This window comes from Ambystoma mexicanum, chromosome 8 (assembly GCF_040938575.1).
Source record: "Ambystoma mexicanum isolate Mex_15411 chromosome 8, UKY_AmexF1_1, whole genome shotgun sequence".
NCBI lineage: Eukaryota > Metazoa > Chordata > Amphibia > Caudata > Ambystomatidae > Ambystoma > Ambystoma mexicanum.
The window spans coordinates 660,374,589-660,397,849 of record NC_090929.1 but is presented as its reverse complement, the minus strand read 5'-3'; the positions used below and the strand labels follow the sequence as shown (position 1 = coordinate 660,397,849).

The following is a 23,261-nucleotide window of genomic DNA, read 5'->3' as shown; positions in this document are numbered from 1 at the left end:
GGAAAAGTGTAAACAAACACCTTGCGACAGGAAAGGCAATGCGTCCCCCTAGCTCCTTAGTTGGTTGAATTTGCTGGCAAACGTCTAGCATTTGGAGTTCGCCGCCGTGGCAAAGATCGATTTTGGGTCTGCCCCATTCGACAAACAGGCGGTCCACCTGATCCAGACGAAGTTCCCACTCATGGCAGGAGCGCATGCTGAGGGAGTCTGCAATGGTGTTCGACGCCTGCGGGGTGGAGAGGGACAAGTAACATCCACTGTCCGATGGCCCAGTGCCACAAGTCCTGAGCTTCCTTGGAGAGTGCTGGGGATTGAGTGCCGCCTTGCTTCCTGATGCAGAAAATGGTGGTGGTGTTGTCGATGAAGATCCTCACCACCTTGCCCTTCAGAGACGGCAGGAAAGACTTTAGGGGCCCAGAACACTGCCCGTAGCTCCAGGATGTTGAAGTGCAGATCCTTCTCATCTGGAAGCCACACCTCTGGTGTGAAGACGTCCGGTGTGAGTCCCCCAACCTTTCAGTGAGGCATCCGTGGTGACCATCTCCTGGTATGGCTGGGTCTGGAATCCTGTCCACTGGGTGATGTGGGAGCACATCCCACACCACCATCGCCTGCTGGAACTCCTCTGAGAGGGATCTTGTCTGCAAAACACCCAGACACTTATATCCAACTTGCATCCAAGAATACTTGTAGGGGTTGCATCTGCAACCTGCAGAGACGGACGAGGTAGATGCAGGACGACATCATGCCCAGCAACGACTTGATGGCCCGCACCGTGGCTGTCTTCGCCGTCGACAGTCATTGAACCTTCCCTTGAAAGGCTGCTAGCCTCTCCTCCAAGGGTGACACCTGGCAAGTCAGTGTGAGGAGTATGGCGCTGAGGAACAGAGTATTCTGCGATGGCATCAAGCAGGACTTCGGATAGTTTAGGGAGAATCCCAGCTCCACCAGAAGTCGAACGGTCTAATTTGTGTGCTCGTTGGCCAGATCTCGAGAGTGGGTGCATATCACCCAATCGTCCAGGTATGGGTATATGTGTATGGCCTGCAGACGCAGATGAGCCGCCACTGAGCCAGTCATTTTGTAAACACTCTTGGGGCTGATTTCAAGCAGAAAGTAGGGCACTACTGTTGGCCTTGCACCACGATGCGTAGAAACCTTGGTGTTTCCTGTGAATGGGGACATGGAAGTACGCGTCCTCCAGATCAAACGACATCAAGAAATCCCCTTCCTCCAGGTGGCCGAGCACATGCTGCAACGTGACCATCCTGAATTTATGGGACTTCGGGTACTTGTTCAGACAGCGCGAGTCCAGGATGGGTCTCCAACCCCCTGTCTTTTTTCTTACCAGAAAGTATCTGGAATAAACTCCACAGCCCTGGAATCATTGGGGAACAAGCTCTATCACTCCCTTCCGTAACATGGCTCGCACTTCTTTCAGGAGCTGAGGGATGTGGAGCTCCTGACGGGGAACTGGTGGAATACGTGGGCACCTGCGTGGGAACTCCTGGGCGAGAGCGTCCAGCACCCATCTGTCGGTGGTGATATTCCCCCACTCGCTGACAAACCTAGTCAGTCTGCCTTGCACCGGGGTGCACGAGTGGGGGCCTGACGGCTTGGCTGGTTCAGGTTTGCTTGGGTGCCAGCACCCTGCCCTGCGGGCGACGGCAACCTATGCTACCGTATGCCTGGGAACGACCTCTTTAGACTTCCTGCATGGAGGAGCAGGGAGGTTGTCTGTATGATGTGGAGAATCCTTTGGATGATCTGCTCAATTTATCCCTGGAGGAGCAAAAAGAAGACTAGCGATGCTGTTGAAGAGTGCCAAGGAATATCTGTCATTGTGGCATGAAGGGATTCGTCGACCAACTTCCCAAACAGTTTTTCTCACTCATAGGTCATGTCCAGCACCTTCGCATGCACGTCCTGACGAAAGTATGTGGCCTTCAACCATCCCTGCCGACCAAGACAGACTCAGCTTCCCATCTGTGTCGGAAATCTGTTGGAGATGTCCACTACCACTGTAATGGTATGGTATGGTCTGACGCCACCTCCACTTCCTGAAAGAGGACAAGAGCTTCCATCTTCTTGTTTGTGGGGAGGAATTCCAGGATTGGGCCCAGCTTGTACCAAAACTCCTGGTGGTATCTGCCCAAGATTGCCAGAGCATTGGGCGCCTTGATTGTGGATGCCGCCGTATAAATGACTATTCACCATGGCGTATAACTTCTTCCCCTCGCTGTCCGGGGGAACTGATGATGAAGCTGTGTTAGCCAAACATTTCCTTGCGGCAGCCGACACTACAGATTCTGGCGACAGTTGTGACCTCAAGCACTTTGGCGTGGAGTCCGGCACCCTATATTTCTTCTCCAACTTGGGAATCCTCCGTAAAAGGTCACAGAGGAGGACATACAGAGGCTCTCAGGAGAGCTCATGGGAGGCGCAGGGCCCACGCAAGAGGAAGAAGCAAAGGACCACGACGACAGACAGTGGCGTATAAAAGGGCTGAACAGGAGCAGAATGCCCGACTTGAGGAAATTCAGGAAACACTCCCCCAGCTGGGCCTACCTGACTCTGGGGACCCCACACTTCAGCGTGGGTCCATATTTCCATGTCCAAATACCTGCGGTTCTCAGGTTCTTTGTTAGGGTTTGGGGATAGGTTCTGAGGTTTCTTAAGGAGGGACGTTAATGTTTCCTGAGTGGTGTATGGAGGGGAATGTATTATGTTTGCGGCCTACTCTCAGAGGCCATACTGGAGGAGGGAAAAGGTATGTGAAAGAGGTGTAAGGGAGGATGCGAGGGGGGGTAAGTAGGAATTTGAAAAGTGGGGGGCTCGTGTTTTGGGAGGAGTTTGAAGTGACCCGTTGGACAGGGTCCAATTGGTGGTCTGGCCTTCGTCCAGTGATGCTAACTGGAGGGAGCCGGGCGCCGCAGGAGGGCAGGGAGGGGCCACGGCAGTGGCAGGGGAAGGGACCTATGGTTGGAGTGCAGTTGGGGAGGGGAACTGTATTGTTCAGGTTTTTATGACCCAAGGGGAAAGTATCTGGGATCAGAGGTGGTCTGTCCTGGTGGAGATGTTTGAAGAAAGACAACGGTGGACCTGAACAAGGGGAATAGGGGTGACCGTCTTCGAGTTTGCACATTTAATGTAAAAGGCCTAAATTCACCGACTAAATGGTCCTTAGTTGCCAGGGACTTCCGTAGAATGGAGATGGGTGTTCTTTTCCTTCAGGAAACTAGGTTCTCAAGAGGAGAGGAAATAAATATTCCTTGTGGGCTCTTCGGCCAGGTGTACTGGGGGCCGGGAACGGCAAGTGAAAGGGGCGTTGGTATTCTGATACATAAGAGATTGAAAATGGAAGTGGAGAAAGTCTGGTGGTGTGAGGAGGGGAGGGCAATTCTACGGCCGGGTCTCTTGAAGGGGGTCAGATTCACTTTTGTGGTGCTTTACCCCCCCAACCAGAGCCAGCTGCGCTTTCTCACACCCATACTGGCAAAAATATTGATTGAAGGTGCAGTTCATTTGATAGTGGGATAAGATTTTAATATGTGGGTGAACTGGCAACTGGAAAGAAGGGCCATGGGGCTGGCCGATACGGGGTCCCCTCGGTAAGTGGTGAGGGACTTCAAGCGTGTTTTGACTTGTATGGCTTGTGTGATGTGTGATGCTTCTTCCACCCCCAGGAAAGTGGATTTACTTTCTACTCCACTCCCATTGGGACCTACACTCGTATAGACTACCATTGCATCTCGAGCGAGCTTATGGAAGGGGGCCCTAGGTACAGAGTTCCATCCGATTACGTGGTCAGACCACGACATGGTATCCCTAGACTTGTCTTCAACAGGTTCAAAATGGAGATGCAATATGTCCCTATGGAAGGAGCTGGTCTTTCACAAGGAACTTGAGGGGGCAATACGGGAGTACTTTGTTCTGAATGACAGATGTGGATTAGGGTATGGTGTGGGACGTGGGGAAGGTGACATGGAGGGGCCTGCTGATTAGAGAAGGGGCGCGTAGGAAGAGAGAGAGGAACCTGTTGGAGAACAAGTTGCAGCAGGAGATGGGGGCTTTGGAAAGACAGATACAGAAGACCATGGAGGGAGCGGGGATTGGATTGAGGAAGTCAGAGGTAAGAGGATCTCAGGTTGCTGGAGGAAGGCAGGATAGTTCAGAAACTCCAGTTCCTGAAGCAGAAATATTATGAAAAAGGGGGCAAGACAGATGTCCTGTTAGCAGAATGGCCAGCGTGCTGACAGATGTATACTGGGGGTGGAGAGATCTGGGGGCACGCTTGAGACATCAACGAGGGGTGTGGTTGAAACTTTTGCAGATTTTTACGAGGAATTATACAAGGGCGACGGCCGACCAGAGGGGGGCGGGATAGGGGCTTACTTAGGAAGATGATACCGACGCTGTTCCTGGAGGAGGCTGAGGAAATGGACGCCCCTATTAAAGGAGATGAGGTCTTATTGGCAATCTGTAATTTGCAATTAGGTAAGGTGCTGCGGGAGGATGGGTATACAGTTGTTTTTTACAAAATGTTTTTGGCCACCTTGACCCCCTCACTTGGTCAAATTATTTCATACTGTCTTGAAAAATGGTAGAGTCCCAAAGGGGGAGGAAGCAGTGCGGGGGACTGGATTACATTGTGTGCAAAAGGGGGGCAGTCTACTGTACAGGCGCGCAAGAAAAGAGAAAATGAGTGGTTCATGTCAAGCGTTAGCATATACTGGGGGAGGACAGGAAGGTGAGGGACGGATGGTTGGGTGACACACATGGGGGATGTTATGGGGGACCATTGTTAAGTGGTGGTTTCACGTTTGCTTAGGTCTTCTATTTGGCTGTATGGTGTTTGATAATATTTGAAAATATCAATAAAGTTGAAATATTTTTTTTTAATTAAAAAAAGGCCTCACCTTTTCATCTCTTCCACTGCAGTGAGGCTATACTAGATTATAGGAGTTAACGATTCAAGTTGTCCTTGAGAGTTGGGGAAGCTTGGGCATGGGTTGAGGTACCCCCAAGGAAATGAAGGGGCCAGCTAGACAACCCCTTCAGTCACATTAGCTGTAACCCAAAACCACCTCAAGCTAACATCACAAGAAGCTTATTAATAAAAACCCTTTCATGATTAATTGGATTTCTCAGTTTAATGCCACGTGTGATAATGGACAACAAAACATGTGGTCACCAGGTAGCGTGGCCATGATCATAGCATAGCATGCATGTGATTTCATGATGGTGCAATGCAGGTGGCCATGAGAGAGAGTGGACTTGACCACAGGAAGATAGGTAAATGTAAATATGGAGCAGGATAGATCAGCGATTAAGTAGTTTAGTAATATCAGAACATGGAATGGTGGTTGGCAGAACAAAGGTCACATAATTAGTGGGTAAAAGTGTCCCCTCCATCCTAAACCTCAGTAAGGACCTAAATAACCTACTCTTCAAATAACATCTTGCTGATCCCTCTACTCAACCATACTTCTCACCTACCCCCCTCTGGAGCTCTGCCCCAACACTTGTTCCCCCTTCCCATCACAGAAACCTCTTCTACTCCCAAACTCTACCAGTAACCCCACGGATGGTCCTTTCAGGTTTGCCCTTTACATCCATAAACCCAAATCCCATGCAGACCTTTGTAGAAGAGACCAGTATTTAGAGTAAACCTAAAGATCCTCACAGACAGAAGACTGAAGGCTAAGAAATGAAAAAGGAAATGCAGGGGTAATGTCAGCCATGGAAGGGGACTGATGGGAGTGGGGAGTTGCAGGCAAGAGGGCAAAGTATTGCAAAATGTATGTGGTTATTAAGTCTGGAGACGCACATTAAAGTTTTTCCATGCAAGTGCAAAGAGCTTGTAGGTCATTCAGAGGCAAATGGTAAGAAGTGTACGTAAACTGAATTGATAAAAAGAGCGGAGTGGTGGCGAGTGGCAGTACTGCAGTATCCCTTGCCTGAAGAGTCTGCTTTCCCTGTCTTCATAGGAGGTGGAGCCAATTCTCAACTACTCTATAACTACCTCTACAGTCCGCGGATGCGGAGTGGCGGCGAGTGGCAGTCCTGCAGTCATGGCAGGCGAGGCTGCGAGGACTGCCACCTCCCCAACCTCACCATTTACTGACTTGGAAGCAAAACGCTGGATGCGCAGTTCGCGTCCTCCCTCTATTTTAGAAGAACTGACAAACACTAAACAAAATCAAGTCTACTGTTTTTCCACAGCTTGTAGCTCATATGGAAAAACAGGAAAAACTGATAAGCCGGCAACGACATTGCTCAACTATAAACAGCAACAGAGGAAAGCAGCCGTTCTTACGGCCCCCTTGGCGCCCTCGACAGAAGAAAAACAACGAGAAACGATGCCGGAACCAGAGCCAGGAGTTTCTGCAACATCAATCATAGAGGACTTACATCTTGAGGCCCGACTCACCGGGTACCTCGTGGACCCTGCGATCACTGTCCCTCTGGCGCCCTCACCTATTGGTCCCGGAGGAGATATTAGGTCCGTGCCGTCCAGGGGAGAGGATCCAGGCCCACGAGGATGTACGTTGCCGTCGTCCAAGGCCTCAGCCTCCGATGCAGCCTCCAGGACCGGCAAAAACCGAAGTCAGCCGCACGAAGAAGGCCCAGTAATTGCCGAGTCCGGAGTGGTCGAACCCTGCAACCGCGTCACAGTTGTAGCCTTCATACACAGCGACGTGGCCGCTGAAAAAGAAGACCCCGCCCCGCGGGGGCACGACCCACCGTCATCTGCATCGGCACTGAGGACTCCCCCCCCCCCCCCCCCCCCGACTCTCTCCACCAGGATGAGGAACTCGCTTGCAATGACCAGGAAAATCCAGATAAGTTGTGCACTACTTCAACGCCGGCCAGGTCAAAACAAAGTAAATGCCCTAGACACTCACCGGCAGCTCATAAAACAACAGAAAAGAAACGCCTTAAAGGCGGTAAAAAAGACAACAAAAAAAGAAGGCTGCTTTTAAATAAGGGCTTGGTCACAAAGATAACTAATAACAACGGCCTAACAGCCTACTCGAAAAGGTCAGGTAAGGCAATGCAAAACACTGCCTCACAAAACCTGCTCACCAGATTTTTCAATCCAAAAACTTCTCAATATTCTCAATACTCTCATCGCACTCTAGAGCTTACGGACACTGAAATTTTGGAAGCACTAGAAGAAAACCCCCCACCGTCAAAATACAGGAAGACTGTGCAACTGACTCACCACCCACAAACATTGGCAACTTTAGCTACTGCTATTTTACACCAAAAGGAGAAACAACTTTCCGACACCTCAGAGGCTACGCCACCACCGTTAAAACAGAAACCTCAGCCCCAGACGGAGAAGGGGAGAGAGCTCCAAACAAACCACCCCGTACAACCAAAAGCACCAACCGGGGAAATTTCCAACAAAAGCAATGACAAGGAGCATGACGTTGGCCTACCAATCAATACAAATGAACCAGTCAAGAACTCAACACCGGTGACCACAAAAGAGCAAGTTTTAACAATTCCCAGATCGGAAGATCTTCAGCCCGATCCCCAAATCTCTTGGTCAGACTCTGGACCTCCTCCAGACCAGGAAAAGCATGATTCTATTCCGACGGCGGATTTGGCCCAACCTCTAACGCCAAATAGCGCCCTTACAGTGGACAAAGAACATTTTAGAAGCACTGGTCGTGAGACGGAAAGCCCAAAATCAATTTCTACAGTACCAGCCAGGCCTTCTCACAGAAGACACTCTCTCGACCATCCCTCCACAAGACATTATCATAAATCTTACAAGACGGCCTCTACTGTTTTTTCGCCTCAAAGAAGTCCTAGCAACCGAGCCAAATCGCCTTCAAAAACTCCATCAGCGAAAAAAACAGACATTTTTTCCATCATGTCTGCAATTTCAATAGGCCTCACCCCATTCACCAAACTTTATGAATCCTTAAATGAGACTCTCAAAGACCACACTTCAATTCAAGCGATGATGTACACTAAACTCATTTTCCTGGAGGGCTATGTGATGGCCCACGAAGAGCGTCTGAAACAAGCAAAAGATCAAAACCTTTATTTTACTCCATCACAACAGAAAGCGAGAAAGGAAAATCCAACACTTGCCGATTCACTGCATAATAAAACCACGAGAGAGGTGGGAGAACAAACCTCCACGTTCATAGATTTGACAGTGAAAACTACCATCAAAAACTGTCAAACCCAAACCGACACAAGCCAAACGAATTCTATAACAAAACCTAGAGGCCAAGATGAGAAAAAGGAAGTTGTGCTGGTAGTAGACGACACCTTCACCCCAGACACTGGATACCCCTTCCAGAGCCAAAGCACTGAACAAGCCTACAAGATCTTTACCAAAAAGAAAACTGATAAGGACCAAAGCAAAAGGAGCGATGTCCAACCTTCCAACCCCAAGAAACAACAGGAACCCTCAATTAAACCCAGAACTAAACCGAACAGAGTCGACCCAGAATGTGCTAGCGTGGAGACTATTCCCTCGGAAACCCAGAGCACGCCCACCCCGTAGAACACAGCCACTTATTCTCCCAAAACGACTGAAGACTTCATGATCCAGGAATCGTTGATGAATATTAGCCTGCACTTAGAGGAAAGCTATCCATCAGACACCATCGAGGAAATAGCTAAATCGCAAGAAACAACAGAAATCCTAGTGGGCCATCATTCCAGCTTAGATGCCACCTTAGAAGAAGTGCGCCTAAACCAACTTGTACCCTTCCTCACATTAGAAGAACGTCGTAACAAAACAATTCAAAATTTAAAGAAGCTGGAACCGAAAGCAACGGAACTTCAGCCAACAACCCAACAAAAACTAACAATGAGCTCCTACAAGGTGAGGGACACTAGTTCAAGGTTTGACTCACAAAGATATCATGCTCGGAGCCATGAAGCCTCGAAAGAGGTGCAATCACAAGGAAAAAAGTCTAGCGAAGAAAGACCTGAACAAAGTTACCGAAAGCAAAAAATCGAGGTTCTGCATTACAGATCCAAAACAGAAAAATACAAAAAGATCTCCAAAGCCCCTCAAGAACGACTGTGGGTCCTCAAACTGGAACAAATTCCAGGAAACCATGACGACGCTTTACCCAGTCCAAAGGGGCGAGTCAAATCTATCTCGAAGTACGATGCAACAGGACCAAAAACGAACCTGAATATTCGAATGTCCTCTACAAACACTCCATCTAGAGAAAACTTACGCAAGACCTTCAGCCAACCGGAACAACCTTCAACGGTGGACAAAACTGGAACTTTAGCCAAGTCTACGGCAACGAGCCTATGGGCTTGGCTTCCAAAAGCACTAACATCAAAGAAAATTCAATAGCAACTCAAGTACTCGGAAAACAGCCATATAGACCACCAGACAACAGACGTGGGTAGACATGAAATCCGTCTATGTTCTCGGAACACGAGGGGTTTCTACCATTTGACCAACCCAGGCGAAATCCATCTAGGGGATTATGATATACTATGTCTACAAGAAACGTCGCTAACAAAACTACAGACTTTAGATGGCTACGAACTTGTCTTGGCGCCAGCTTTAAAAAGCACGAAAGGCCGGCCATCTTCTGGCCTTTTGACAGCCATCCGCATGGGGCACGGCTTACAACTGGAAAAAGTCTTAAGAGCCAACCAACACCTTCTAGTAGTTCTTCTAAAGTGGTCCCAACAAAGCAAACACGACAAGAAAGACCAAAACACATTTTTAGCTATTTTAAATGTATACTGGAATCCAGCAAAAACAGAAGTGACTACTTTCCTTAGAGAAATGGAACTAGAAATAGACGAGATTCTGACAGTCCAAGTGACGCATATACTAATTTGCGGTGATCTAAATGCAGCATGTCCCCAACAAAAACCAAAAAAAGCCATAACCCCTGCCGTCTTAAGAGGAAGTCAGTGGCTCGACCTTATGAAGTCTAGACAGTTCCAGAATATAGACACGGTCTTTCCAGACAAGTCACGTCCACCGACCTGGTCAAATGGGGTTTCCGAGTCATCAATTGACCACATATTCGTATCACGCCCTTTCTTGAACTTGATCTTAGACTTCAAGGTGAAACAAACAACGGCAAGTGATCACAACCCTCTAATTACAACGTGGCAAAGCTCCAACAAAGCAGTTGAATCGTTGAACTACCAGGTGGAACTAGATCCTCAGGGAAACAGATTACGCCTTTCAGCGAAAGATATTATAGAACTATCCAATAAGTACAGTAAGGCCAAAACAAGTAACCTGGAGTTTGAGACCGATTACGGCCCCTTGCTAACAACATATAGGAAGCCTGGTACTACGAGATCTCTCCCCCTACAATCAAAGCATTCGTATGACATACGGCTAGTGGAAAAACGAAGAGAATACCGCAAAGCAATTAGAATTGCCGGAAAACTTGAAGTTAACCAAGCAGAGAGGGAGAAAAGGAAAGTGAAGTCCACTTACCGCTCCTGGCTAAAATCTCATCGCAGAACTCTATATCAACAAGACTCCGAAGCTATTTTGAGAGCCATCTGCACAAAAAATTCAAAAGATTTCAGGACATTAATGAACTCCAAATCATCTACCAGTAGTGCAAGCATTGAAAACGCTATTGGAGAAGCAACTTGGGACAAATACATAAAGAAAACTTTTGGTCTACCTTGGTGCCAGAAACACGCTACACTAGAGAGTCAAGAACTACCCTGGGTAAAAATCAGCGATCAAGAAGAAATTTTCAACCTAATCGTCAACTTGGAAAATTCAAGGGCTCTTGGCCCCGAAGGTATTACAAATATAGACCTGAAATCCAACCCAGAAGCTTGGTCCTCTTTTATCTGTCAAGTCTTCTCAAGATGTGCGGAATCAAAATCAATTCCTGCTTCTTGGACCACAGCCACAATTGTACCCATATACAAGAAGGGAGACATCAACGATCCAGTGAACTATCGCCCCATAGCGCTCCTTGATCCAATAGGAAAGCTATTCGGCGCTTTGCTACTGAAAAGATTCCAACAATGGGCCTTGAACGCCGCATGTAATGATCCATTTCAATCTGGATTTAAAAAGAACTTGGGAACTACAGCCAATATTCTTCTGATAAGTATACTGAAAATCAAAATGCCTAGGTTACATCTGGCCTCCATAGACTTTTTCCAAGCATTTGACAGAGTCGACATGTCTGCGCTTTGGAGGAAACTGAAAACCTGGTCTTGCCCTGAGTCCATACTGAACCCCATTAAAGCACTATATATGAACACGACAGTCCGTGTTAATCTGAACTACCAAGGCCTGCTATCAAAACCAATAGCAACCCAAAGAGGTGTCAAACAGGGATGCCCCTTGGCTCCCTCCCTCTTTTTGGCCTACCTCGGTGATTTTCAAATTTCAGAAGCCTGTGAGAGCCTTCCCACCCCGGGTGGGTCAACACACCATTAGCAGAATTTTCTACGCCGATGACCTTATACTGATCGATCAAACACCCATAGGTCTACAGCGTCAACTGGACAACCTGTACGAATATACTACAGCAAATAACCTGGAAGTAAACAAAACCAAAACAAAAATACTTACCTTGGGAAAATCAACGAAGAAAACTGAAAAACTAAAGTGTTTTTTTCAATCAGAGGAGATCGAAAAAGTTCAAAACTTCAAGTACCTGGGTATTGTGCTGGACAACACCAAAAAAGAAACAGCCATGCAAGATCATCTGAGAACAAAAACCAGGAAACTTGCCTCACAAGGAAAAGCTATCGATCATAATAAGCTGGGTCACTTTTCTACGATCCCGGCAATTGATTTTTACAAAATGAAGGTGGTTCCTGCTCTAACCTACGGTACTGAAGCAATGATATTGCTCCCGCGTGAAATTTGGCCAAAACTTGAAGCCTATTACTGGCGAACTGTTCTCGGCCTTCCTACGTCTACGCCGGTAGCATCAATTCGAAGGGAACTGAGTCTTCTGTCCCTGCAAGGGACGTTGAACTGTAATTCACTAAGGCTTTACAGAAAAATCTTACTTCCTGAAAGTCCACTGCTATACAGACTGATCAAAATCGAACTAGCAGCCGAGTCTAACAAAATTCTACAATCCTGGAAGACCTACATCTCAAGACTGCTAAAAGAAATTGAATGTGACGAGAATGACTTGATCACAAATCTGGGAAAAATTCTGAAAAAAACTAAAGAGCTAGACTGGATTAAGACGTTAGCAAAAGCTTCAGAAAACAAGCTAACTCAACACTTGCCACCGAATACAAAGAAACTGCATGAATTACAGGGATACATAAAAAAATTTCCCAACAGAAAAGCAAGAAACTGTATTCTAAGAGTGAGATTGAATTTGTTGCCTACAAATTAAATTAGAGCCATTAGGGGTATGTCAACTCTATCACACTGCAGATTATGTCACAATACAAACGAAAAAGAGACAGTTCGACATTTCCTACTGGGTTGCCCAGAAACCAAACCAATTAGGACCGCCTACATGCAACACTTCTCATTGGACCCTTCTTTAGACAGTGAACTTTGTTGGTGGTCAAGAATGACTAGTGGAGATAGACCGACCTGGCTAACGGCTACCACGCAAATAGTTCACCAAATCATGGCAAAAGTGGACACTTTGACCTCTCCAGAAATGACAGCAGAAAGTCAGGACGCAACGTTTGCCCTCTCAACTTCGCGAAACCTAGAGGTAGCAGCTGCGAGTGAATAGAGATCATGATTAATCATATCTTCCACTCACTAATACCAGTTTGAAGAGGCCGTAGAAGGCTGAAAACCCTAGCAACTTTGCTTCTCATGTAAACAAAATCAACAAAAAGACATTTAACAGACATGGACAGTGACAAGCTCTTTGTAAAAATCTATCTTTTTATTTTGATTCATACAAATAAAAAAAATAAAAAATAAATAAAAAAGAACATTCAAGGGTTGGGAGTGCACCATACGGACTGCAAAGTGACCAGATATGAGAATAGGAAACTAGCAAGTAAGAGGTTGCAGGAGTCAAGGTGAGAAATGACAAGAAAATTGATGAGGATTTTAGACATGCCAGTTTGAGGAGTTATAAATAGACATCTTGGAACTGAACTGGCCAGGTACGGGTTAAATGTGTAAGGTGAAGGAGAGCAAGTGAAACCAAGGTTCTAAGGATTGAGGATCACACAATCATGGTGGTATATTAAGAACACAAATGGTTAGGTGTACATACAGCTCCGATAATGTAATAGTATTGTCTTTTTATTTAGTATATATTACAAACAGCATGGTGTTTTTGCCCTTGGAAAAACACAATTACCGAACTAAACAGCACAAATTGTATTGATCTCTGAAGGATGAAAGGTTGACCTAGGATTTAAACCTGTGGCCCAGAGATTAAAAGGACATTTCAGGATTGGATGTATGGATCTTTTGAGCTACCCTTGCACCTCAAGGTGTTGTGATGCCTTTCTTTCAGTGGACACAGCCCAGAGGCAGTTTGTGGTTTGTGCTTGGTGGATCTGAAAAAGATGCTGACAATTACTATCTTTTGAAGTTTTGCAGAAAATCTGGCATCGATACTGAAGGTGTAATCGATTAGAAAAACATTTTTCCTGAAAAATCTAGGCTCAAAGTGGGACTTTCTTGCAAGTGTGATGGCCAGTTTAGGACATAAAAGGCAACAACCAAACAGAAGTTGATTTGGCTCTCAAAACATATCCCGATAGCTTTAGGCAGCAAAGATTGAACAAAAAAAGCAGTCACATACAATGGAAAGTACTTCAAACTTACTACAGTTCCTACCAGTCATTAATATTCTTACCCTTAATCACCACCAACGATTTGCTTAAATAATGCACTGTGTGCATTAGCAGGTGCTTTGATACGGTCTTCATCTGTATACATGCTTTTGAAGTAATTTGCACAACATGCAAAGCCTTGGTCAGTGGCCTCTGAACTGAAGGTGAACTTCCAGAGATGGTTACTGGGTGGAAATGTAGCGTTCGATGAAATAGCCGACTCTACTAGTACATTTCAGCCAGAATGATTTTTCATGATTGTTTTAAACTCGCTATAACATTGATGTTTGCCATGTACAATTCTGTGATTCTTGTGCTGAACTCCATCTATTCTCAAACATTTTTTTTCAAAAAGGAAAGAAAATCCATACCTCCCAACCTTCCATCTCCAGCCCTCTTTTTCCATATATGTCATAGATTGCCCTGGATTGTGGGTCGCTAAGAACTGGAGAGAAAAAAAAAGATCAGCAAACTATTTAAATACCATTTAAATGCAAGTCAACAATACAGTTTGCCACGACTGGACTGCTCATCGTAGCAATAGAACAAAAGATCAATAGACATTTCAGGGTGATAAACATGAGTGCTGATGCAGTGGAGACTCGAATGAAGAATAGAGACAGGCAGTTGACAGAACAATCTGAAATAAAAGCATTTTAATTGTGGACAGATGTGTGAAAGTAAAAAAAAATGGTGGTTGAGCATCAGCAATCAAATATGAAATACATTGCGGGCGCTGTTGCGCGGTTTGCCAAAATGGTGGATCGCGCTTGAGGTCTGCGCCGAGTGGGGTGGCCATGCTTAATATCGTGCGAATGCGTGTACATCTCTGGCTATAATCCTAGGATATTTCAGCATATGGGTGTGTACATGCCCAGTGTGAGTTTGGAATGTGGAGTTGCTGCCGGAGCAGAGTTCTGGGCTGTGAACCTGAGTGCCTACTTCATGCGATAGGAGAGGCTGGCACACCGTTAGTAGCCCCGCCCTGCTGCAACACAGAGTGTTGGAGCATTGTGAGCTGCAGACCTGTGGCGGGCATTGGAAGTTGGGGGGACCCGAAGGAATTGATCGGGATAAATGCGTTCTGGCCAGACTGAATGCTCTCCCTTTCTTTCTTGCTTCCACGATCTCCTTATATAGACAGTGCAATAGTAAAAGACGGAGGTGAGTGCGGTCTGGGAGGGATGGTAACTTCCACGAGGGGCCTCAAGCCGAACTTGCGGCGGCAAGGGTTCATAGCTAGCCCCCCGTTTTCGACTTCGCTGCATTAACATCGCAATATAAACATTGCCTGCTCGACGCCCAGCTTGGATCCTGCTGGGACAGATGACCGGCTACATTGGGAAATCCTGATTTAGCTACTGCACGGCATATCCCTGGGCAGCAGGTTCACAGTGTGGTGTGAGAACGTTCTGGTATAGCTGCCAGTACGTAGTACGACTGCCACAGCTTTTTAAACAACACCTTCTCACGAGTGCACAGTGCTGCGGGGTGACAGTTGAAGGAACTCCGCCATTGCCCCATACAGAACTCTGGGGCAGCTGCTCCTATAGGTCCACATTGGTAATCCTCTGATACAGCTATTACACAGCGCACCTCAGAGCCGCAAAGTATATAGTGTGGTGTGGGAACATTCTGGTATTGCTGCTAGTGGGTTGTGCTATTGCCCCATCTCCTTAAACAACATCTTCCAAGCGTGCACGGAGCTGCAGCGAAGTGGTGGGGGGCTCTTCTCCTTTGCCCGATATGGAGCTTGGGGGCAATTACCCCCATTTGTCAATGTTTATAGCGATATAGCCACACTAGTGTATACCATGACTAAGGGAGCCCGGCATAAGTAATGTGGTGCCATCGATAAATTCACAAAGCCTAAGCCTTTTGAGATGGCGGGAGAGGGCACAAGTAATCAGGCGCTCGCAGAGGGTACCCTAGTCGCGCCACCCATTGACCTCCAAGGGGTCATGGACTTAACGCAACAAGGATTTGCTGCCATAAACGACAAGCTAGATGGCATAACAGTCAACATCACAACTATACGCACACAACTTGAAAAAGCAACCCAACAGATAACAGAGGCAGAAAATCAGATTAGCGCTACAGAAGATGCCATAACAGTATTACAGGGTAATGTGACAACCCTAACCAAAGATATGGGTACTGTAAAGGCCAGATGCGAGGACTTGGAAGCAAGATCAAGACAGGAAGAACGTCTGTATTATAGGGTACATGAGGACGCTGTTACTGGCACAATGGAAAAGTCGGTGGAGGAATGGTTAAGAGGACTGCTGAGCGACCCTAAGTGGTCCCCGCTTTTTTCAATAGAACATGTACATAAAACGTTAATGGCGAGACTGGGGCCTGGTCGGTGCCCCAGACCTATAATTGCCCATCTGATGAATTACCAAGACAGAGACTTGGTGCTGAGAGCCGCACGTGAAAAGCAAGAGTTGAAGGTGGGGTCCAGCATTGCGCATCTTCCCAGATTATACATTGGCGGTGCAACAGGAATAGCGCACATTTGTTGCTGTAAAAAAGCTCCTTAGGGAGCGTGAGATAACATATGCCATGCTTTATCCTGCCCGGCTGGCTGCGTATACAATTTTTATAACGAGACCTATCTTTTAAAAATTTCCAGTGGCGGCCACAACATTTGTGGAAGCTCATATCCCATTATCGGGACGTTTGCCAGTGGCGACTTGATACTATGCCTCAGTTGAATCACTCACCCATTATGATGCAATGATGTGTTGATGGTAATATTCTGTATTTCATGTGTTACAGAGAAAATACTGTTGGTCCTGTGTGGGCTCCCCACTTGTAGCGCCGACTGTTGCCCCCGATGCAAGGGTATATAACTGTTGGGTTGGGAAGGGTGTGGGGGTGGGGCATGCATAGTCAAAGTTTGGGGTATTATGAGGGAGGGGGTTGAGGGTGTAAGGGGGATGTTGGGTTATAAGAGTTATAAAACACACATGTTGAAAACAGTACGACACGTGTTTGCCGAAAAGGGTATTCTGGGTCATGGCTGGGAATGCTACATGTAATGTGAAGATGTTAAGATGGAAAGTATGGGGTTTGGGGTCACCAACAAAGATATGTAAGGTTATCTCATATGCTAACAGGCTAGGAGTTAAGATTTTGCATCTTCAGGAAACCCACATGTTACAACATCAAGTGCATTGTGTGGCCCCTGATTGGGGCGACTTAAGATATTACATGTCTGATTCCACCAGGGCACGGGGGGGTTATGATTTTGGTACACCGGTCCGTCCTTTTTTGCATTTCAAAACTGTGAGTGATGAATGTGGCAGGTTTGCCTTTGTGCATGGGAAACTAAGAAACCTCGAGGTTCTCCTGATTAATGTGTATGGTCCCAACATTGATGACTCGGATTTGTATAGGGATTTGTTGCAAGAATATGCTAAATACCCTAACGTGTCAGTTCTCTGCACAGGCGATTTTAACACTATATTGGAAGTCCATTTAGATCGCACTTCCTCAATATCCAGGTCATTGACTAATGCAGCTTGCATTATCCTGACCCACACTGAAGATTTAGAACTTGATGTGTGGCGTGCACTTAACAATACTCAGCGTGCATAAACTTTCAATTGGTCAGTGCACGACATGCACTCGCGTACCGATTTATGGCTGGTGTTTCACAGATTGCTGAATTGGGTAGTTGAGTGCCAGATACTCCCTAGAACAATATCAGACCATTCACCGGTGTTGCTTTCGTCCAACATTCCTGGAAACACTGTAACAAGAACACAATGGCGTTTGAAGCCTGCATCTTTAGGGGACCCGGTCTTCCGGTCAAGCATAGGGGAACATATCACCAATTACTTTGACGATAATGAAGGGTCAGTGAACACACACACACGCCACACTCTGTCAGGCACTCAAGGTGTATATTAGAGGTATAGCTATATGCACAGAACCCTGGGTGTTGCGGGACATTAGAAGGGAGCTAAAAAGGTGCAAGGATACACTTCAGCAACTGCAGCAAAGCTATGCCACTGATTCATCCCCCCAAATCAGAAATGACATTAAGGTAAACCTAGATAAACATTGCGATATAGCCAACAGGGAACTGTGTTATTTTGATATGCCAGCAGCGGCGTGCCCTTATGGGGAAATGGATAGGCCAGGGAAGTTACTGGCACGAACATCCATAATGACAAGGGAAGCTCTAATATTCTGTGCATAACTAGGCTTGACGCGCAGTGGCCAATCTGGACAGTGATGTGAACCCAGTGTTTTATGACTTTTATAAGGCATTGTACACCCCGACAAGCGTAGCCACAGTACTAGAAATAGATTAATATCTTGCAAAAATTCCTACGACACTCCTATCAGCTGATGCGCAGGATATACTAGATGAGCCTATCAATCTGGCTGAAGTTAAAAAAGCTATTCGGGACCTCCCGAAAGGGAAGGCCCCAGGATCGGATGGACTAGGTGCAGAATTTTATAAAGTTTGTATACAAGCTCTCTCCCCGGCTTCTCTCGGTCTGTTCTGAAGCAATAGAAGCAGGGATTTTGCCAAAATCTATGCGCAAAGCAATCATTATTTTATTACTTAAACCTGGCAAACCTCTAGATGATTGCGGGTCGTAGAAGCAATTATCTTTAATAAATAAAGATGCAAAAAATGTTCCCGAAAATCTTGGCATCATGATTTAACCCATTAATGCCATATATGGTTCATGCGGATCAGGTAAGGTTTATATCAGGGGGATCAACGGCGCCCAATACATGGCGAATGTACAATATAATCGCTCAGATACCGCAAGATAGTCAGGGGGTTGCAGTCTTGCTTGACATGCAGAAGGCGTTTGATACAGTGTATTGGGCCTTCCTATTTAGGACATTGAATAACTATGGGATTGGACCAAACTTTGTTAAGTGGGTAACGGTACTGTATACACAACCCTATGCCAGAGTATATGTGAACGGTGCACTGTCGCCTGTGTTAGTATTGGAGGGTGGCAACTGTCACGGGTGCCCGCTGTCACCCCTGTTATTTGCCCTAGTTATAGAACCATTAGCAGACCTTCTGCGTGCTCACCACAATAATGCTGGTGCTCGTATTGCAGGACTGACTGAACTCATCACATTATACGCAGAAGATATGTTCTACATACGGGATCCAGAACTTCATCTGCAGAGAATTACAACAGCGGTACGTGTGTTTGGAAGATACTCTGACTTGCGTTTAAACAGCAACAAGTCGGAAATATTTCTGTTACCAAATGCTACACATGAACCTCGTAATGCTCTTGGTCTGTGATGGTAACCCTCCAGTATAAGTTATCTAGGAATCGAGATTATGCCTTCTCCAGCTCTCACCAAATCGCATTACTATGATAACTTAGTGACCAAAATAACCACTAAACTGGAAAGGTGGAACCACCTTCCTATATCGTTGATGGGATGGGTCGCATTAATAAAAATGGCTATCCTACCTACGTTTCTTCATCGGTTTTGTAATATACCTCTGTGGCCTGGCAGATCGCAACGTCTCACACTGGCGTATGAGTGTGGGGGTCTATAAGCCCCCGACTCGGAACTATGTTATTTGACTGTGCAAGCATTATGCAACATATTGGTTAGAAGGTGGTCCAAAGTCATTGCATATGAGGCTGGAGAGGCAGGGGCTCTTCCGGACCTCTTAGTATATTTAATCATAGGTAATATACATCATGGTACTCATCAGTTGGATCCGGTGAAAGCCACACACGAGGCTTGGACTAAGTTAACCAACCGCCCCAAGAATACAGCTTTATATGATAAAGCTTTACTGATCTGGGGCATGCCGTCCCTGAATCCAGCACAGGATAAATTACTGGAAGCACACAAGTGGGAGGCGGGCATCAACAACTTGGATGACTTGTTTCATGAGGGTGTCTTTGTTACATGGGACATGTTTAAGGTACATATAGGCGATACGTCGCGTCAGAGATTCCAATACTACCATATTCGTACAGCCGTAGCTTCAGTGTGGCCTAGGTTTCCCTTAGAACCTACCCATGCCTTAGTTACCTACAGTCACTGGATACAAGGAAAAAAAAACATGGTCATTATATAAATTTGCACAGATGACTTGAAACTTGCAAACAGTAGATATAAGGGGTAAATGGGAAAGAGATCTTTGCGCCCCCATCATAGATGTACACTAGATGTAGATATAGGGTAACGAAGCAAGTTTCATTGAATTCAAGATGCAGGCTTATCCACTTTAAGATTCTTAACAGAACGTATTTCACCCTGGCAGGTATTATGAAATTGTTTCCCTCCTTGGAGGGCCGATGTCCCAGATGCAGTGGCTCAGAAGCTGATATATTGCACGTTGTGGTCGTGTCAGGCATTGTCAGTGTATTTGGGAACAATATGTTACACGATTGATGCTATCGGTTAATATTATCCCCACCAAAAATATTGCCGTACATATGATAGTCGGGAACGGCCATAGGCGATATTTTTTGTGGGGATAATATTTGGGTTTTTTGGGAGCAGGGGTTGCGGGGGTGCCCCCACCCCCCGCTCCCTTTAATATCGGCGCAAAAATATGGCTATATTTTTGCGGGGATATCAACACATGGAACCAGATTGATGAGATTGTAGGCCAGCCCTTAACATGGAAACCGTTGGATTGCTTATTGAGATATGTTAAGAAACTGAATCTGATGAAGCACAAATTCGTTAACCTGGGACTTATACTGGCAAAAAGAGCTATCCTTATGCGCTGGATATGAAAGGAAGCTCCCACGTATGATAACTGGATTCATGACATGCTATGGGCCAACCATATTGAAGAACTACATATCACCCTTCAGGCACATGTGAGTCGTCCGAGACCTTTGGTGAGATTTACGCTTATATCTGGAACGTAAGAGTGTTGAAAAAAGTGATAAATGAGTATTCATTGTTGATGTGCTTATGTATCATGAAATACCCTTAAAGGCAAATAATTAATGTTTGACTTTGTTCAGTATTACTGTAACCATGTGCCATGAAAGAAAATATATACAAAAATATATGAAATACATTGTTTAAACTATTTATAACATCCAGGTGAAAGGTACAACAACAAAAATGTGAAAAGTGCATATAAGATCAAATCAAAAAAATTTCCATCGGGCATGCTATGTGCTACCTTCAAGAGATCATTAAATGTAATTAGTCTGTAATGCTTCTCTAATTCACAACTGTGGCTACTCCGAACAAAAGCAACATCCGGGTGGTGCTCACTTCCCTAAAGGGAGTTTCAGCCTAGCCTCCCGCAAGTAGGTCCCTGAATACGCAATACCATTTACCTGACCCTCACCCAACCCCAGAGCCATAGCCAGGACTGGCACGTCCCTAATATGTCCCTAACACCTGAGCGAACTGAGGTTTTCTGTTGTGGAAGTAAAAAGCCTCTGAATGAACATACAAACATGCTGCCTCCCAAGTTTCCCTGCCAGTCGAGGATTCCAAAAACAAATGGCTAGTGCTTGCTTCCGGGATCTAGATACCTCACACCAGCAATCAGGCCTCTAAACTTGCAACATCAATTATCTCACTTCCTCATCCCAAAAAAGAGCCATACCAAGGGCAAACACGGACCTGACTGGCGGCCTGTTTTTTAAAATGAAATATATTCATTATGCGACCCTGCACCTATCGTCCCATTCAAACGGCATCTTGTCTAATGCATTGGTCAGTTTGGGCCACCCCTCTGACGGCATCTCACCACCTTCCATCCACCCCAACTATTTTTAATTTAAAACATTGGGAACTGTCCCATTAGGCCGTGTACTAGCCAAAAATCACATTGAACTCCTGTGATCTTGTATATTTAATGTATTTAAAAAATAATGTATATGGTGGTTTTATCGAGAGTCTCCTGTGTATTAAAAAGTTGGATCTGGCACCTTAAAGGTCCCATCCTGTCATGTGCATGGAAAAAATATTTATTTAAAAAAAAAAAAAAAAAAAACACATGCACACCGATATTTTGGGTGCATTAAAAAGATGTTTGCACATAGCCCTTTTTCGCAATGTATTTATAGTGTACGAAAAAATTACATATGACCCCAGTACTGTAATATGCTGCAACATAAAATATAACCTTATGCCCCTGTATTTCATTTACATTTGCGATAGATATCTTCCGTCCCCTTAGATCATGTACTGTAATGTGCGTGCACAAATCACATTGCATATTAAGGCTCTGTATTTCTGGTTCTTCTACAATTGTTTGTATTTGGACCTTAAAGACCTGTATCTTTGGTACAGGTGAATTGGTTCGCTCTTCTGTAAGTGTGTCTCTCTCTCTCTCACTAGTAATAAGATTTCCCCCTTACCTGCATTTATAGGTAGGCTGCCCCCTCCTGCTCTCAAGAGCCGTGCTACTCCAATTCTACCTCGCACTCCTCCACTGTGCACTGATCCCACAGGGAGTTGGGGGTGAAGGGGGATTTGCTTGTCCCACTCCACCCTGATCCAACCACTTCAAATAGCTTTAACCTCTACATCTCTACAGACATTGACAGAAATCTCATGCACTTTAAACCCCAGAAGCCATCGTTCACAACAACCTCCAGGAGCCAAATTGCCTTCTTGATGCACGGAACAGTGACTTGACATGATCTCTATTTATCTTGGCCAAAATAATGAGCAGGAAACCCAACCCACAAAACAAAAGGCCAACACAACAGTTTGGTAATGAACCTAGTATCCAGAAGAGAATCCTCATGAACACAAATGGTGAGATTTCAGCACTACACAGGACAAACTCTTTTGTAGAAAGCACGCCAGAGGCTACCGATCCAGGACAGAAATAAAAAAAAAGACCTGGCCCAACTCTCTTTGGAAAAACACCTCAACAACCACACCTATTAAGCATTTCAAATCAACAAAGACTTATCAACCACACCCACTCCAAAATATAAGTTACAAGATCCTGTGGAATGCCCGACAGGATGCCCAAGCCTTTTTAGGGAAAATTCTGAAAAAACAAATGTACATCAAAGGGACCAAGAAATGTTTCACTACACTTTGCCACTACTGTGAATACGCCTCCCACCCCTTCCCTGTGGCAGTACTCGAAACTACTAACCCTGCCATTGTTATAGACATAGTGAAAGCTATGAAGGCATTAAGAGAACAATGCCTCACCTGTCCATCAACATTCACTAGAGTACCATGACCCAAGAAACGGTCACGCCATCTAAAATATCCTATTTACTGCAAACATTTAGTGAAAAATACCACTACCAATGTATGGATTGCAGCAAATATTGTGAGATGCTTCATGACAAATAATCAGGATTTAGACCCTGCAAGAGTACTGAAACAGATTTCATGTCCGTGAGGGAAGAGATATTAAAAGACTTTGACTCAAACATGCCATCCATTTCCTTCTAGTCCTCACAGTGGCCTGCAATACAGTGAAGAATGACACGCAGTTAGCTAGACTGAAAACTGAGTGTCACAGG

The 23,261-nt window shown here is 45.6% G+C and overlaps 1 protein-coding gene across 1 annotated transcript in view; it reads right to left on the bottom strand.

The window, feature by feature from the left end:
• Positions 1-23,261, bottom strand: part of DNAJC11 (DnaJ heat shock protein family (Hsp40) member C11) — a 1,722,882-nt gene that overhangs the window by 1,399,515 nt on the left and 300,106 nt on the right. The window contains exon 3 of the mRNA XM_069610417.1: positions 14,148-14,221. Coding sequence (XP_069466518.1) covers positions 14,148-14,221 — 74 coding nt within the window. The remainder of the gene's footprint in view (positions 1-14,147; positions 14,222-23,261) is intronic.